Below are 18,955 nucleotides of genomic sequence, written 5' to 3'. Positions count from 1 at the left end.
GTCAGACTCACACTTGTAATATAAAGTCTGTTTGGCACTGTTTATTCTTATTTTGATATAGAGAATTTTTTTTTAATTTGGTATACTTCACCCCCCCAATACAGCTTTTTATTTTTATTTTTTTTACTCTAAAGAATTGCCAAGAAGATGCTTTTAGAAGAAATTAAAGCCAACCTTTCCTCTGATGAGGATGGGTCTTCAGATGATGAACCAGAAGGAGAGAGAAAAAGAATTGGAAAACAAGGTGAAGAAACCCCAGGAGATGAGGGTGAGCTCTCCAAAGACGTTTCATTCCTTAGCCATTTCGTCTCAGTCAAAGCTTTTGAGCTTTTAAAAGATGTTTACAACTTTGTCATCATGGTTCGTTTGCATGCCTTATAATAATTGTGGCAGTTATGCTAGTTGTTTCACTTGTTGTCAATAAATAAGTAAGCCAAATATTTTATACTTTAAAATGATACACATTGCTGATGGTTAGTCCATATTCAGTAACCGAGGCCGATGAGTGATCATCCATTATCACCAATGATACTAAGGTGGACAGCTCATTGATACTAAGGAGCCTTTCCATAAACTATCGTAATAGTGAATAGACAATAGTTTTAAAAAAAAATTAAAAGAACGTCTGTTGAAGAGGGCTTTATTAATATATTTTCTTTATTTAATAGCCCCAAATCAAGTCAATTCTGAGTCAGATTCAGATTCTGAAGAATCTAAGAAGCCAAGATACAGACATAGACTTTTGAGGTACAAACTGACTGAGAGTGATGGAGAATCTGGAGAAGAAAAAAAGACAAAGTCTAAAGAACACAAAGAAGCCAAAGGAAGAAATAGAAGGAAGGGTAAGACATTTTTATTTTGAATATAAAGAAAACACTGGTTTTGTGAATAAGTTTTGTGAGTAGTATTGAAATTTGAGCATATCTGTTCAGACACTTAATCTCCTAACAGAGTATCTGTACATATCTGATCTCATGTTTGGTCCTAGTGCATTACTAGAAAACTGACAGTTTTGCCATTAACGGTCTCTGTAGTTTTGGAATTCATCCTCTCTTTTACACTCAAAGCCAGGGGTATCTTAAGGTTTCTAATGCTGTGGTAAATACCATGACCAAAACCAAGTTGGGAAGGGAAGTTTATTTCATCTTAGAACTCTCAGGTCACTTCCATCACGGCTGGAAACTGGTCAGTGCAGAGGCCATAGAGAAAAGCTGCTTACTGACTTACTACTCAAAGCTTGCTCATTCTGCTTTACAACGGGATCACCAGCCCAGGGCTGCACCCACCCCCAATATATATCAATCACTAATCAAGAAAATGCTGAACAACAGCTAAAGCAGCTGTGCACACAATCCCAGTATCCTGGAGAGTTCAAGGCCAGCCTGTTTATTGAGCCCCTGTCTCAAAAACCAGAGAGAATGGATTCCAACATTCTGCCTGAGGCCAACTCAGGGCCCAGCTGCCAATCTTGCTAAACCCAACAACTTGGAGGTGTTGGTGAGACTGCCCTACTGAACAACCTGCTCAGCTGAGATCCATCCCGGAGAGGTTTCAGAAGCCTGCAGTCTGCAGTCTGAGGAAACAAGATCAGCTAAGGAGTTGATGAATGAGCAAAATGAGAGCTGAGAACACAAAAGAAGGCGCCGCCCAGCCACCGAACCAGATCACCAGAATCATAAGTATACACTACACCGACTGGGAACAGGTAAACCCCCATCTCCAGACTGTCAGACCAGGTCTCTAGTCCCTAGGCCCCACCCATTGGAGTCCCAGGGACCAGACAGCTACCTTTCCCTGCCCCCCCCCCAAAAAAAAAAACCAAAAAGCAAAAAACCAACCCCTACAAACCCAACAACCACTGGAGCCATAAGCACACCCTTCACCAATTGGGAACAACTCCCTGAGACAGAACCTACTAACACTGATTGGACTAAACTGTTTTCCGGAGAAACAGATCTCAACAGCACCGATTTGACCAAGAACTCCTACTGGACCAAGACTAACAATTAGAACAAGAGAGGCACTTTCAGACACAGTCAACGCCTACACTGAGCAGAGGAAGAGATGAGTAGACGCCAGTGCAAAAATACAGGCAACAACATAAAGACCTATATGACAACATCAGAACCTAGCAATTATTCTACACCTGCAAGACCTGAACATACCAAAGCAGAAGCAGAAGAAATCAGTCCTAAAAATGACTTTAAGAAGATGATAGAGGCCCTTAAAGAGGAAAGGAAAAACTCCCTTAAAGAGGAAATAAAAAATTCCCTTAAAGAAATGGAAGAAAAAACAAAGAAAATATTGGAAGGAATCAAAGGAAGCCAAGAAAAAGTAATTAAACAGATGAAGGAAACATTTCAAGATTTGAAAATTGAAATTGAGACAATAAAGAAAACACAAAGTGAGGGAATCCTGGAAATAGAAATTCTGACTAAACGAACAGGAACTACAGAAGCAAGCATAACTAACCGAATGCAAGAGATGGAATAGAGATTATGAAAGCTAGAAGGTCCTGGAAAAATGTTATGCAGACACTTAAAGACCACAGGTGCCAACCCAGACTATTATACCCAGCAAAACTCTCAATCACCATAGACAGAGTAAACAAAATATTCCATGATAAAACCAGATTTAAACAATACCTATCCACAAAACCAGCCCTAGAGAAAGCACTAGAAGGAAAATTCCAACCTAAGGAAGTTAGGTACACCCATGAAAACACAGGCAATAGATAGTCCCATACCAACTAATATCAAAGAAGGGAAACATACAACACTACCACCAAAAAAAACCCCCAGGAATTAACAATCACTGGCCCTTAATATCCATCAATATCAATGGTCTCAACTCACCTATAAAAAGACACAGGGTGACAAAATGGATAAGAAAACAGGATCCATCCTGCTACTGCATACAAGAAGCACACTGTAACTTCAAAGACAGACCCTACCTCAGAGGGCTGGGAAAAGGCTTTCAAATCAAATGGACTTAAGAAGCAAGCTGTTGTAGCTATCCTAATATCTAATAAAATAGACTTCAACTAAAATCAGTTGAAAGAGATCGGGATCGACATTACATTTTTATCACAGGAAAAATATACCAAGATGAAGTCTTGATTCTGAACATTTATGCCCCAAATACAAAAGCACCCACATTTATAAAAGAAACATTACTAAAGTTTAAATCACACATTAAACCCCACACACTAGTAGTGGGAGATTTTAACATACCACTCTCAACAGAAGACAGATCTACCAGACTGAAACTTAACAAGGAAATAAAGGACTTAACAGATGTTATGACTCAAATGGACTTAATAGATATCTACAGAACATTTCATCCTAACACAAAAGAATATACCTTCTTCTCAGCACCCCATGAAACCTTCTCAAAAATTGACCACATGCTTGGTCACAAAGCAAATCTCAACAGATACAAAAACATTGGAATAACCTCCTGTATTCTATCAGACCACCATGCCTTAAAGTTAGATTTCAACAACAACAAGAACTATAGAAAGCTTACAATCTCATGGAAACTGAATAATGCCCACCTAAAGCACCAATGGGTCAAGGAAGAAATAAAGAAAGAAATTAAAGATTTCCTAGAATTCAATGAAAATTAAAGTACAACATACCCAAACTTATGGGACACTATGAAAACAATGCTAAGAGGAAAATCAAAGCACTAAATGCACATATAAAGAAGATGGACAAATCTCATACCAGTGACTTAACAGCACAACTGAAAGCTCTAGAACAAAAAGAAACAAACTCACCCAGGAGAAATAGATGCCAGGAAATAATTAAATTGAGAACTGAAATCAATGAAATAGAAAACGAGAACAATACAAAGAATCAATGCAACAAAGAGTTGGTTCTTTGAAAAAAACAATAAGATAGACAAACCCTTATCCAACGTAACCAAAAGGCAAAGAGAGAGCACCCAAACTAACAAATTCAGAAATGAGAAGGGAGACATAACAACAGACAACTAGGAAATCCAGAGAATCATGAGGTCATACTTCAAAAACCTGTACTCCACAAAATTGGAAAATCTGGAAGAAATGGACAATTTTCTGGATAGATATCACATACCAAAGTTAAATCAAGACCATATAAACTATTTAAATAGACCAATAACCCCTAAAGAAATAGAAACAGTCATTAAAAGTCTTCCAACCAAAAAAAGCCTAGGACCATATGGTTTCACTGCAGAATTCTACCAGATTTTCAAAGAAGAACTAATTCCAATACTCTTCAAATTGTTCCACACAATAGAAACAGAAGGAACATTACCAAACTTTTTATGAGGCTACAATTACCCTGATACCCAAACAACACAAAGATGTAACAAAGAAAGAGAATTACAGACTAATCTCCCTCATGAACATTGATGCCAAAATACTCAACAAAATATTGGCAAACCAAATCCAAGAACACATCAAAAAAAATATCCACTGTGACCAAATAGGTTTCATCCCAGGGATGCAACGTACGAAAATCTGTCACTGTAATACACTGTAAAAACCAACTGAAAGAAAAAAAAACACATGATCATCTCATTAGATGCTGAAAAAGCCTTTGACAAAATCCAACACCCCTTCATGATAAAAGGTCTTAGGGAGATCAAGAATACAGGGAACATTCCTAAACAGATTTAGTATACCTTATCTGCTATGCTTAGTATCAGAAGTATTTTAGTTTAGTGTTTTTTTCCCTTTTTTGAAATATTGAAATGTAAATAATGAGATATCTTTGGTGAAGGGGTCCTTGTTAAAACACAAACTTCATTTATGTGTCATGTATAGTTCATATACATAAGCAGTATTTCCAGTGCACCTGCATTTTAGACAGCAACTTAACATATGACTTTAGATGCTTTCACTCTTGGAATATGTGGATATTCATAGGCTTCAGATTTTGGAGCATTTCAACCTTCTGATTTAGGTTTTCAGCCTTATACCATTTGGATCATTAAATGTTATATCTTGTTTTGGTTTGCTTTGTTATTTTGAGACAGGGTTTTTCCATGTAGTTCTGGCTGTCTTGGAACGTACTATGTTGGCCAGGCTGGCCTTGAACTCACAGAGACCCAACTGCTTCTGCCTCCCAAGTGCTAAGATTAAAGGTGTGCCACCATGGTGGGCTTGAATGGTATTTTATGTAATATGTATTCAGCTGTACACACACGCGCACACACGCACACACACGCACACATGCGCACACTCCCGATGGTCTTTGTATAAGTCTCTAGTGTTTTAATGTGAAGTTATTAAATGGATCTTGTTTCTTTTGAAAAATATTTAGTAATTTATTTATTTTTTTCTAAATTTAAGTGAGCAGTGAGGATTCAGAAGACACTGACTTCCAAGAGTCAGGAGTTAGTGAAGAAGTCAGTGAATCTGAGGATGAACAACGGCCTAGAACAAGGTCAGTATTACACCGGTTTTTTGTTTGTGTGTTTGATTTGCTTTATTTTCAAAGAATGTTAGAAATTGGGCTGATGAGATGGCCAAGTAAGTAAAGGTGCCCATTGCTGAGCCTAATGTCCTGAGCTTGTTCCTAGGACCCACATGGTGGAAGGAGCGAACCAATTCTTGCAAGCTGTTCTTGTTTCTCTGCATATGTGCTGTGGCCCCCCATCCCTCTGCAAAAATAAATAAATTTAAAAAATGCTAGGAATTTATTGAAATGACTATACTTTCAAGTCATTTGAAAAATGGCTATGATTGCAAATAAAGTTAACAGAATATATAATATTTTGATTTGAAGGTAATTTTTTAACAGAGAGAGGCCAGTGAGAAAGCTCAGCAGGGAAAGATACTTTCTGATAAGCCTGATCCTTGTAACTCAATTGATGGAAAGAGAGAACTGATGCCTACCAGTTCTCTTAACTGCCATACTTGTGCCATGGGTGTGCGCTTGTGCTAGCGTTCTCTCTCCCTCTCCCCCTCCCTCTCTTTCTCTCTCTCACACACACACACACCCCGAATGAAGAGGAAGTCAGGAGAAGAGGAATGGGGAATAAATTTGGTCAAAGTACATGATACGCTTGAATAAAACTGTGTTCATGGACCGGGCGGTGGTGCACGCCTTTAATCCCAGCACTCGGGAGGCAGAGGCAGGCGGATATCTGTGAGTTTGAGATCAGCCTGGGCTACAGAGTGAGTTCCAGGAAAGGTACAAAGCTACTCAGAGAAACCCTGTTATGAAAAACGAAAAAAAAAAAGGGGGGGCAGTTTATGAAACCCTTCACATTGCGCAAATGAATATATGTTAATAAAAATTAAGAAAACAAGTAATTACATCTAGTTTGTATATATAGTGCTGGTGATTGATCCCAGGGCTTTGTGTTTTCTTGGCAGAGACTACCAATTGAGGTATAGGCCCAGATCTTCCTCACTTTCTGTCCTTCCTTTCTTCCTTTTGTTGAGGGCATGGGGTGGAGGTTGCAGTCTTATATAGCTAGGGCTGCTGGCCTTTAATTTACTGTGTAATTGTGGATGACCTTGAACTGCCATTATTCTTATTTTCACCTCTTGGGTGCCGAAACGGCTGGTGTTTCGTACCATGCCCACTTTACTCTGTGGTAGGGGTTATACCTAGGGCTTTTTGCCTTGTAGGCAAGCACTATATCTGTCACCTGAGCTGCAGTCCTAGCACCTAATTACTTTTTGGGTTTTTGACACAGGGTTTCTCTGTGTAACAGTCCTCGCTGTCCTGGAACTTGCTTTGTAGACCATGCTTTCCTTGAACTCACTGAAATCCGCCTGCCTCTGCCTCCCAAGTGCTGGGATAAAAGATGTCTATGACTACTGCTGGGCTTCATTTTTTTTTAAATTGCTTGATTTAGTAGTGTTGGGAATGAAACTCCATGGTCTTATGCATGCCGTGCACATATCATACAGTTGAGCAGCGCTTCCCAAAAAAGTCAGTGTCATTAACACTATTAAACTATACACTTAACAGTGGTTAAGTTGGTAAATTTTATGCTATGTACCTTTATTATTACTAAAGTAATACCATGGTCTGTGTATGCAGTTCAGTGGTGTATTATGTGTGCAGCGTACACATGATCCTGGCATAGTATTTCCAAAGTAGTACATAACTCATCAGGAAGCATTTTATTTTATTTTACATTTAAAATTTTCTTCAGGTCTGCAAAGAAAGCAGAATTGGAAGAAAATCAGCGGAGTTATAAGCAGAAAAAGAAAAGACGACGGATTAAGGTTCAAGAGGATTCATCCAGTGAAAATAAGGCAATAGTGGCATTTATTATTTGTTTGAATTATAATTCACACACTATATTATACTTTATAGTAAATTCACTATTTTGTTTGAATTTCATTTAGTACTTGCATTTTCTTTTCTTCTTTAAAAATTACCCTTGTTGAAAGAATCTTTTTTCTTTCTTGATTTGCCCCCTTCAGCAAGAAAGTTTTTTAGTTTTAATATGTTTTTATATTCACATTTAAAAGATTACAATATAATACAAACGTAACTTTTATATACTGGAAAATTACGAACTTTACGTGAATACCTTCATTCTTTTTTTCCGTTTTCTTCCTTTTTTTTTTTTTTTTTTTTTTTTTTGAGATAGGGTTTTGCTGTGTAGTTTTGGAGCCTGTCCTGGATCTCGATCTGTAGAGCAGGTTGGCCTCAAACTCACAGAGATCCACCTTCCTCTGCCTCCTGAGTGCTGGGATTAAAGGTGTGCGCCACCACCGCCTGGCTCTTGTTTCCTTTTTTAAATTCAAAATAGAATATTTTCCCACACAATGTATTCTGTTCATGATTTCCTCTTTTGAGATAGGGTTCGTATAGCTCATCCTGGCCTTGAACTACCTCTATTCTGAGGCTGGCTTTAAATTCCTGATCCTACTGTCTCAGCTTTCTGAGTGCTGACTTGACAGGTATGTGCCATGAGAGGTTCTTTTTTATGTGTGCAGCTGGGTATTGAATATATGGCCTCATCCATATTGGGTAAGTGCACTACACTTGAGACAATGTCCTAGCCTAGAAGGGCTCGCTTTTTGAAAAATTAACTTGGAAACATGTTAAAATACATTATTTAATGGCCTTAATTGTTTTCACAAGCAGTAATTCCAGGCCCACTGAACTTTTCAAAAGTTTAAAACATTTTTTTAATTATGTGTGTGCATGCATGTGTGTGTGTCGGTGTGTCTTGTCTATGTGAATTTAATGCCACATGTGTGCAGGTATCCAAGGAGTCCAAAAGATGACAGTGGCTCTTCTGGAGCCATCATGAGACACCGGATGTGGGTGCTGGGAACCTAACTCAGGTCCTCTGGAAGAACAGCAAGCCATCTTAACCACTGAGCCATCTACTCAGCCCAAGACCCACTGAACTTTATCATTTTCCGTCTAATCTTTAGCTCCTGGTGCACTCTAATTTATTCACTTGACATTTTAAAGTACCTTGTATATAAAATATTTGTGCTTCTCTTCCTAGCTTATTTCATTAATAAATTATTTTCAAGTTTAATTCATGTTGTAGTTTACCAGCATTTCATTTTTTTTATCTGGATAAACTATTGCATATGTTTATAATACTTTGATTATTCATTCATCTTTTGATAGACATTGCTTATTTTCTCCTTTTAATTGCTTTGAGTCAGGTGATTATGAATATGACTGCAAACATTTGTTTTTACTCCCGTGATTAGTTGTTTTTGGTATGTATATGAGTTGTAATTGCTGGGTCATACAATGATTATATGCTTAACTTCTTAAAGGATTTCCACATACTTTTTCTATATTGGGTACATCATTTCGTGTTCTTAAAAGTACTGTGCCAATTCATGTTTACCAACATTTAGTTTCTTATATTTGCTGTTATTATTCAATAACAATTACAATGTGCATTAAAGGGTATCTTACTACGGTTTTAAATTTTATTTTTCTCTGATGTTTTAGTTTGGACATCTTTCCATGTTCTTGTTAGCTATTTTGTGTATAAGATTTTTTTTTTGAGACAGAATTTTTCTGTGTAGCTTTGAAGCCTATCCTGGAACTCACTCTGTAGACCAGGCTGGCCTTGAATTCAGAGATCTGTCTGCCTCTGCTTCCTGTGTGCTGGGATTATAGGCATGCACCACCACACCCAGCCTTTTGTGTATAAGTTTTAAAATAAATGCCTATTTCATTCTTTTGCCCTGATTTTTTTCCTTTGTCCAGGTTCAATTGAAGTTTTATTCAACATTTGTTGAATATTTCTAGATATAATTTAAAAAAGTTTTAATTCTGCCCCTTGTTGGCACATTACATAGTATAATACGAAGTGACTGAATGACACCATTTTTACTGTTTGTCTCTGTATTTGAATTCCACAGAGCCATTCTGAAGAAGAAAGGAAGGAAGATGATGATGAGGATGAGGAGGATGAAGAGGAAGAGGATGAAAATGATGATTCTAAGTCACCTGGAAAAGGCAGAAAGAAAATTCGGAAGATTCTTAAAGATGATAAACTAAGAACAGAAACCCAGAATGCTCTTAAAGAAGAGGAAGAGAGACGAAAACGTATTGCAGAGAGGGAACGTGAGAGAGAGAAATTAAGAGAGGTAGCCAACTTATTTCTGATTGATATATATCACTTTCATAGACACATGTCACAGATGCATACAGGGTTTCAAGAGTTGACCGTTTCAATAAACACCAGTGACAGCATGCTCTGCTCATTAGGCTATGTTTGCATGATTAGGTACTTGGAAACGCTTCAGATTCTTGTATGATCATCAAAATGATTGTCAGGTAGTTAGGTAAATGACTTCTTTTTTAAAATTTCTTTTGACATTCTAAAATTGTGTGGTGGGGTACATATGAGCCATGATGCACATGTGTGTATCAGAGGGTACTTTGTGGTTGGTTCTCTCCTTTTTCCTTTATGTGGGTTCTAACTCAGTTGTTAGGGTTGTGTAGAGGGTACCTTTATCTGCTGAGCCATTGTGCCAGTGGATTTTTTATATTTATGAAATATTTCCTTTTTTCAAAAGATTGTTATTTTTAATTATGTGTTTATGTGTGTGTCTGCCTGTGGATTCATTTCATATTTGTGGGTGATTGCCTATGAAGGCCTGAGGATGGTGTCAGATCTGCTGGAACTGGGGTTATAGGCAGAAGAGGGGCCAGACATGGGTGCAGGACCTGAATGCTTGTCCTCTGCAAGAGCAGTCCGTGCTGTTAACCTCTGAGCCATCTCTCCAGCCTCAGGATTTCTGTTTTTGAACGAATTTTATAGTGAAAATACTGTCAAATACACATAAGGAGAATAATACATGAATCCTTCTTGTATCCATTATTCCAGCTTCATCCATTACTAACAGTACCAGATTTGTTTCATATATTTACTTAGTTTTAGATTATTTTGGAATAGATCCCAGAATGGTATCATCTATCAGTAGTTGAAACTATAACATTAAAAAGATAAGGATCTTTTAAACATTATTATAAGATCCTATTATACTTTATTCCTTTAAGTAATAGGATTTTTGAGGAAAGTGATTTCTTTTTTAAATTCTGTTGCTTTGCATTTTCATGATTCTTGTTTTTCTGTGTTGTGCCTTCTACATCTCTTGGGATATATACAGTTGTTGGCTTTTTATGGGGGTCTTTGTGAGTGGCCTTCTCTGGTGAGGTCATTTTTTCCTAACACTCAGGACCTAGTGTAAAGGCAACACAAATTAAACCAGATGCAGGAATACATTTAAAATTAGTTAAAGCCAGCTACCAGTCCACCAAGCACCACAAGAAGAAAAATAACCAAAATAATGATTTAGAGTAAGCGACGAAGTTAAAAATTAATGCAAAAATAATAACGAATATATTTCATTTAAAAAGGTAGAAAATGAGCAAAAAAAAAAATATTACTATATGAAGGAAAAGAACTCCCCATATTTACACATAGTGAGCTGTTCTACTGTGGGCTGGGTAAGTTCGTACTCCAGTGACCAGCTCCTGTATGCAAGTAGGGCTGGAAAGGTCCAAGATAAAGTGTGCTCCTTCTTTGTGCTGTGTTCCCTGTTTGTATCAGAGCCTGGGAGAAGCATGCAAAGCATTGAGATTTATGGTAGAGGGGAGTACACACATTCCCTAGTACTTTGCATGCTGATCTAAGTGGTTTCCGATCTACCCAGGGAGAAGGTTGCAGACATCAAGGGCTTTTCCTCCTACATGAAAAAGTTAGCACACACTTAACCTCTTCAAAGAAGATAAATGTATTATCCTACCATTATTAGAGAAGTTGGGAGTGACTTACTGGGTGTGACTGCTGAATCCTCTGCTCAGTGTTTCACTAAGTTTTAAAAATTACCAGGGCTATGCTTGGCATCTAAGAGTTTGTGTTATTTTCTCAGCTTAACTTGTTACCAGAATGTTTAGACCCTTATCTATTAGAATAAAGCCACATAGCATTTTGTTTCAGTTTTGTGGCCTACAGGAGAGCACTTCAGTCTTTTAAATGGATAACTTTTATTAGGTCAGGCCTGCTTAGGAGAATATGTTTTGATTAACTGACTCAGATGATGATTAGTCATATCTGGGACCAATATCACATTGTATTTATAGGTCTCAATCATACTCAATCAGTTAAGATTGTACAGGATGTTTATAACAAGAGGCAAGAATCCTGGTGCCCTTTTAAAATTCTGCCCACCATTTCTTGCAAACAGGCCAAGGAATTTAAGAAATTTGATTTTTTTTTTTTCTAGTTGCTTTTCCTTGTGTTGTGTCGTGACATCATCAATGCTTGGACATCACAACTGATAAATACTTATCATGTACTAAATCCTTAATATATGCTGCTGCTTATCTCCACAGTACTCCTGAGGGCTCTTGAAACACTTTCCTGATTTTCAAGTATAGAAACTAAAGCTAAGAAAATTTACATAGCATAATGAAATGGAATTTGGACCTAAATGCCTGTGCTCAACTATAATGTCCCCCAGTATTTTCTTGATTGGTTTATCACTTAAAATTTCATGTAAATTCAGTGGCCATGTAATTTATTACTAACCTGTGATTTAATTTGCAGTTTTCAGATGTGATAACATTATTGTGGTTTTTAAAAGATCGCCCTTTTAAAGGGAACCTGACAACTTTTGTATGCACAAAATGTCAGTTTCTTATGTTTGCTTCAGAATAATTTCTAGGCTAGATGTCATAGTGAATGCTTGTAATCCCGGCATTCAGGGATGGGAGAGGTTGACTGGAACTTCAAAGTTTTATTTTATTTTTGTCATTTTTTTAGAGACAGGGTCTCATGTAGCACAGTTTGGCCATGAACTCAATATGTAGGTTAGGCTGTCTTTGAACTCCCAATTTTCCTGTCTTTACTTCCAAAGGAGTGAGAGTATAGATTTTGTCCCCATGCGTGGCACTTAAAAAGTTTTGTTGTTTGTTTTCTATGTTAGGGAACTGAACCTAGGCCCTGGCACATGGTAAGCTCTATCTTATCATGTGTGCCCCATCCCTACAGTTTTTTTTATATCAATTATCTTTGTTTTGTTTTTGTTTTTGCATGGAACAATAAATCTATTCACATAAACATTTCTTTTGGTAAAATATCATTGGTTTTGCTTCAGACCATGAGCTATATGGAAGCAATTTTCTAGGTCTAAATCTGTTCCTTAGTTCCTTCTGTAATGTGTGAGTTAGGGTTAACCCAAAATATGTGTGTACACTTACTTGTGCTTGTATGTGTTCATTCAGTTAAGTTTTACTGTTGTTATTATATATGTATTTGTGTGTGTGAGGTGCATATTTATGTAGAGGCCAGAGTTGAGCCTTGAGTGTCATTCCTCAGGAACCATCAACCTTTTTTTTTGAGACAGGGATTCTCAGTGACTTGGACTTGGTCAGGTACGTTATTCTGGCTGGCCACTGAGTGATAGGAATCTGCCTTTCTCTACCACCACAAGGGCTAGCTTGCCTCCCCTGTCTTCCCTCCCTCTTTCCTTCCATGCATTTTGGCGATTGAACTCTGTACTTCACAGACAGAGAGGTATTTACTCAAAATTCTACTTAATACAACTGTATTGCAGTATTTTGAGTGAAAGGTATTAAAGTAATTCCTGACATTGCTATATTGATTTCAAGTCTATATGAGATTTTTTTCTCTGGAAAACATAAACCTGTACCTTGTCATATTGGATGTGTCCTGTGGGAATATGTGTCTGTATTTTGGAAAATGCATTTTGTTAAGATTGATATTAGGTCTGGCAGTGGCGGCGGCAGCGGTGGTGGTGCACGCCTTTAATCCCAGCACTTGGGAGGCAGAGACCGGTGAATCTCTGAGTTCCAGGCCAGCCTGGTCTACAAAGCAAGTCCCAGAATAACTAGGGCTATTACACAGAGAAACCCTGTCTCAAAAAAACAGAAAAGAACAAAACAAAATATTGATACTCCACCATTGCTTGAAACCTTTCTATGAGGTTAACTATCAACGACTCCCTTTTTTGTAGGTGATAGAAATTGAGGATGCTTCACCTACCAAGTGTCCAATAACAACCAAATTGGTTTTAGATGAAGATGAAGAAACCAAAGAACCTTTAGTGCAGGTTCATAGAAACATGGTTATAAAATTGAAACCCCACCAAGTAGATGGTAAGAAGCTACTAAATGATTCAATCACTTTCAGCTAAATTTTACTTTGCTTTTGTTTTCTTCTGTTTGCCTAGCATTTTGCTAATCACTGGAGATACATTGTTGAGCAATAATATGATTCCAGCTGTTACAGATCTCACAAGGAAGTAAGGAAGAACAAGTTTTGATGACTGCAAGCATACTGTTTTAAATAGGCAAGAAGTGCTACTTACAAGTGGGAAATTATATAGCAAGCACTGTTAAGGTACATCATGCTTGGATAGAGCAGTTAGGAAGAAGCACAGTTAATCAAAAGCTTTTTTTGGGAAATGCCATTTCAACATTTTTAAGTAAGTGTTTAATTGATTTTTAAACTTTAGTATCAGGAAGTTTTTCAACTGTTCCTACTCTCTACTTTGTTAGTATAGAACTACTAAGTTAGTTTTAAATGTATATGTGTAGTAGTTCATAAAGGGTTCCTACTTCTTGGTTTACCAACCCCATTTATTGCTCAGTTTCTACTTTTGGACAAATAATTCTCTCAGGCTTTCTTTTCTGCTTGATTCAGTAAGCCTGAAAGTTTATTTGATAGGAAGCTGTGCCCTCTTTGGTTAAAGTTGCTATTCTCAAGTATTCTTCTGCCTCTTTGGGCTATCCTAAGGTATAGAGAAACCTAGTGTTTAGGGTAATTGAATAGACATGCCCCTGTTGTTTGCTTGTGTTTTATTTCTGTTTTACTTTAGCAGAAAAAACCAGTTCTATTTGTGTTAAGAATTTCTTTAGCACCAATTGCTTTTTGAATGCTGTTTCTTGGGTGCTGGAGAGATGGCTCAGTAGCTAAGAGTACTTGTTGCTCTTGTAGGGAAACTTTGTTCAATTCCCAGCACTCATATGGTATAAATTCATGCACATAAAGTAAATCTGAAAAAAACAAAAACCCAAAGCCTACTGCTTCTAACAAGTTTTGGTTTCTCATTCTTAGGTGTTCAGTTTATGTGGGATTGCTGTTGTGAGTCTGTGAAAAAGACAAAGAAATCTCCAGGTTCAGGGTGTATTCTTGCTCACTGCATGGGCCTTGGTAAAACCTTGCAGGTAAGAGCTATAGGAAATAAACCTATCTGTTTTTTGCACAAAGATTAATATGTACTTTTGATTCTGCTGTGTTTTAGGCAGGTTGTAGGGATACAGCATTGTATATTATGGTGGAAAATGAAATTTTAAAATGTACTTTCTGATACTGTGTTAAAAGGGGAGGGTCGAGAGTTAGGGCAAGCATATTTGAAGAGGTAGTGTTTGTATATTTATATACATAAATGTGTATAGCAACAATTAACGAAAAAAGAGGCCATGGATTAGAGAGCATGGAGGGGTTTATGCGAAGGTTTGGAGGAAAGAAAGGGAAGGAGTAAATGATACAATTATTTTATAATCTCAAATAAAAGAAAAAGTTAACAAAAACCCCAAATATTCCTGATAGCACGACAAAAAAAAGTGATGTTTGCAAAGATGCTGATTGATGGAGTTGAGGCAGTGTGGTTGTAGATATGACTGCCTATCGCTTCAAGGACAGAAGATGAAATTAACTCTTATTCAACTTTTTCTTCTTTTTCTTTTTTCTTTTTGGTTTTTTGAGACACGTTTCTGTGTGTAACAGTCCTGATTGTTCTGGAACTTGCTTTGTAGACCATGCTGGCCTGGAACTCAGAGATCCACCTACCTCTGTCTCCCAAGTGCTGGGGTTAAAGGCATGGTCCTCTTATTCAGCTTTTAATAGTTTGTGATGGTAATAAGAATTAAAAGTCTTTTTCACTATAAAACTGCTTTCATTTCTAGGACTGGCTTTATTGTTATATTTCTTTTTTTTTTAATTTTATATGGGAGATTTTCTAGTCGCGTTACATATCAGCCACGGATTCCCCTGTCCTCCCTCCTCCCACCCCCAGCCTTCACCCTCAATTCTCCCCCCATTCCCACCTCCTCCAAGGCAAGGTCTCCCCTGGGAGTCAGCCCAGCCTGGTAGATTCAATTGAGGCTGGTCTAGTCCCTTCCTCCCTGCACCAAGGCTGAGCAAAGTATCTCAGCATAGGCCCCAGGCTCCAAAAAGCCAGCTCATGCACCAAGGACAGGTCCCAGCCCTACTGCCTGGGGGCCTCCTGAACAGTTCAAGCTAATCAACTGTCTCACTTATCCAGAGGGTCTGGTTCAGTTCCATGGGGGCTCCTCAGCTATTGGTTCATAGTTCATGTGTTTCCGCTAGTTTGGCTGTTTGTCCCTGTGCTTTTTCCAATCATGGTCTTGATATCTCTCACTCATACAGTCCCTCCTCTCTCTCATTGATTCGACTCCTGGAGCTCCACCTGGGCTTGGCCATGGATCTCTGCATCTTTTTCCATCAGTCACTGGATGAGAATTCTATCATGACAGGGTGTTTGGCCAACCGATCACCAGAGTAGTTCAGCTCAGTTACTCTCTCAACCATTGCCAGTAGTCTGTAGTAGAGTCATCTTTGTGGATTTTTGGGGACCTCTCTAGCACTCGACTTCTTCCTATTCCCATGGGGTCTTCATTTATCATGGTGTCTCTTTCCTTGTTCTTCCACTCTGTTTCTGATCCAGCTAGGACCCCCCCCCTCCCCTAAGCTCTTTTCCCTCTGACTCTTGCCCTCTATTTCCCCCCTCACCCCCAGTTTGCTCATGTAGATCTCATCCATTTCTCTGTCACTGGGCGATCCCTGTGTCTTTCTTAGGGTCCTCTTTACTGAGTAACCTCCCTGGAGTTGTGAGCTGCAGTCTGGTTATCCTTTGCTTTACATCTAGTATCCACTTATGAGTGAGTATATACCATGTTTGTCTTTCTGAGTCTGCGTTACCTCACTCAGGATGATTTTTTCTAGTTCCATCCATTTGCCTGCAAACCCATGATGTCATTGTTTTTCTCTGCTGAGTAGTACTCCATTGTGTATATGTACCACATTTTCTTTATCCATTCTTCAGTTGAAGGGCATCTAGGTTGTTTCTAGGTTCTGGCTATTACGGATAATGCGACTGTGAACATAGTTGAGCATGTGTCCTTGTGTTATGATTGAGCATTCCTTGGGTATATGCCCAAGAGTGGTATAGCTGGGTCTTGAGGGAGATTGGTTCCCAATTTTCTAAGAAAGTACCATATTGATTTCCAAAGTGGCTGTACAAGTTTGCATTCCCATCAACAGTGGAGGAGCGTTCCCCTTGCTCCACATCCTCTCCAACATAAGCTGTCATCAGTGTTTTTGATCTTAGCTATTCTGACAGGTGTAAGATGGTATCTCAAGAGTCATTTTGATTTGCATTTCCCTGATGATTAAGGATGTTGAGCAATTCCTTAAATGTCTTTCAGCCATTTGAGCTTCTGTTGAGAATTCTCCGTGTAGCTTTATAGCCCATTTTTTAATTGGACTGTTAGGTATTTTGATGTCTAGTTTCTTGAGTTCTTTATATATTCTGGAGATCAGCCCTCTGTCAGATGTGGGGTTGGTGAAGGTCTTTTCCCATTCTGTAGGCTGTTGTTTTTATCTTATTGACTGTGTCCTTTGCCCTACAATAGCTTCTCAGTTTGAAGAGGTCCCATTTATTAATTGTTTCTCTCAGTGTCTGTGCTACTGGTGTTATATTTAGGAAGTGATCTCCTGTGCCAATGCGTTCAAGAGTACATCCTACTTTTCTCTTCTATGAGGTTCAGAATAACTGGATTTACTTTGAGGTCTTTGATCCACTTGGACTTAAGTTTTGTGCATGGGGACAGATGTGGATCTATTTGCAGTCTTCTACATGTTGACATCCAGTTATGCCAGCACCATTTGTTGAAGATGCTTTCTTTTTTCCAGTGTACAGTTTTGGCTTCTTTGTCAAAAATTAGGTGTTCATACATGTGCGGATTATTGTTGGGGTCTTCAGTTCGGTTCCATTGGTCCACATATCAGTTTTTATGCCAGTACCAAGCTGGTTTTATTACTGTAGCTCTATAGTAGAGCTTGAAGTCAGGGATCATGATGCCTCCAGAGGTTGTTTTATCGTACAGGATTCTTTTGGCTATCCTGGGTTTTTTTGTTTTTCCATATGAAGTTGAGTATTGTTCTTTCCAGGTCTGTGAAGAATTATGTTGGAATTTTGATGGGGATTGCATTGAATCTGTAGATTGCTTTTGGTAAGATTGCCATTTTTACTATGTTAATCCTACCTATCCATGAGCATGGGAGATCTTTCCATTTTCTGACGTCTTCTTCAATTTCTTTCTTCAGGGACTTAAAGTTCTTGTCATACAGGCCCTTTGCTTGCTTAGTTAAGGTTACCCCAAGGTATTTTATATTATTTGTGCCTATTGTAAAGGGTGATGTTTCTCTGATTTCTTTCTCAGCCCATTTATCATTTGTATATAGGAGGGCTACTGATTTTTTTTGAGTTAATCTTGTATCCTGCCACATTACTGAGGGTGTTTATCAGCTGTATGAGTTCCTTGGTCGAATTTTTGGGATCACTTATGTATACTATCATGTCATCTGCAAATAGTGAAAGTTTGACTTCCTCCTTTCCAATTTGTATCCCCTCGATATTCTTATGTTGTTTTATTGCTCTGGCTAGAACTTCAAGTACTATATTGTATAAGTAGGGGAGAGTGGACAGCCTTGCCTTGTTCCTGATTTTAGTGGTATCGCTTAATTTTTTCTCCATTTACTTTGATGTTGGCTGTTGGCTTGCTGTAAATTGCCTTTATTATGTTTAGGAATGTTCCCTGTATTCCTGATCTAAGACCTTTATCATGAAGAGGTGTGGGATTTTGTCAAAGGCCTTTTCAGCATATAGTGAGATGATCATGTGATTTTTTTTTTCTTTCAGTTGGTTTTTATGGTGTATTACATTGACAGATTTTCATATATTGAACCACCCTTGCATCCCTGGGATGAAGCCTCTCGATCATGGTGGATATTTTTTTTTTTGATGTGTTCTTGCATTTGGTTTGCCAATAATGTGTTGAGTATTTTTGCATCAATGTTCATGAGGGAGATTGGTCTGTAATTCTCTTTCTTTGTTGCATCTTTGTGTGGCTTGGGTATCAGAGTAATTGTAGCCTCATAAAAAGAGTTTGGTAATGTTCCTTCTGTTTCTATTGTGTGGAACACTTTGAAGAGTATTGGAATTAGTTCTTCTTTGAAAATCTGGTAGAATTCTGCAGTGAAACCATCTGGTCCTAGCCTTTTTTAGGTTGGGAGACTTTTAATGACTGTTTCTATTTCTTTAGGGGTTATTGGTCTATTTAAATAGTTTATCTGGTCTTGATTTAACTTTGGTATGTGATATCTATCCAGAAAATTGTTC

At 38.0% G+C, this 18,955-nt stretch overlaps 1 protein-coding gene across 8 annotated transcripts in view; it reads left to right on the top strand.

Annotated features, from left to right (window-relative positions):
* Nucleotides 1-18,955, top strand: part of Atrx (ATRX chromatin remodeler) — a 175,640-nt gene that overhangs the window by 91,280 nt on the left and 65,405 nt on the right. For all 8 annotated transcript variants that reach the window (XM_028886387.2, XM_028886382.2, XM_028886381.2 and 5 more), the window contains 7 exons: nucleotides 135-268; nucleotides 669-842; nucleotides 5,342-5,435; nucleotides 7,162-7,264; nucleotides 9,359-9,586; nucleotides 13,484-13,625; nucleotides 14,587-14,696. In XM_028886387.2, the coding sequence (XP_028742220.1) occupies nucleotides 135-268; nucleotides 669-842; nucleotides 5,342-5,435; nucleotides 7,162-7,264; nucleotides 9,359-9,586; nucleotides 13,484-13,625; nucleotides 14,587-14,696 (985 nt within the window). The remainder of the gene's footprint in view (nucleotides 1-134; nucleotides 269-668; nucleotides 843-5,341; nucleotides 5,436-7,161; nucleotides 7,265-9,358; nucleotides 9,587-13,483; nucleotides 13,626-14,586; nucleotides 14,697-18,955) is intronic.

This window comes from Peromyscus leucopus, chromosome X (assembly GCF_004664715.2).
Source record: "Peromyscus leucopus breed LL Stock chromosome X, UCI_PerLeu_2.1, whole genome shotgun sequence".
NCBI classification, from domain to species: domain Eukaryota; kingdom Metazoa; phylum Chordata; class Mammalia; order Rodentia; family Cricetidae; genus Peromyscus; species Peromyscus leucopus.
This window is presented reverse-complemented; position numbering and strand designations above follow the sequence as displayed.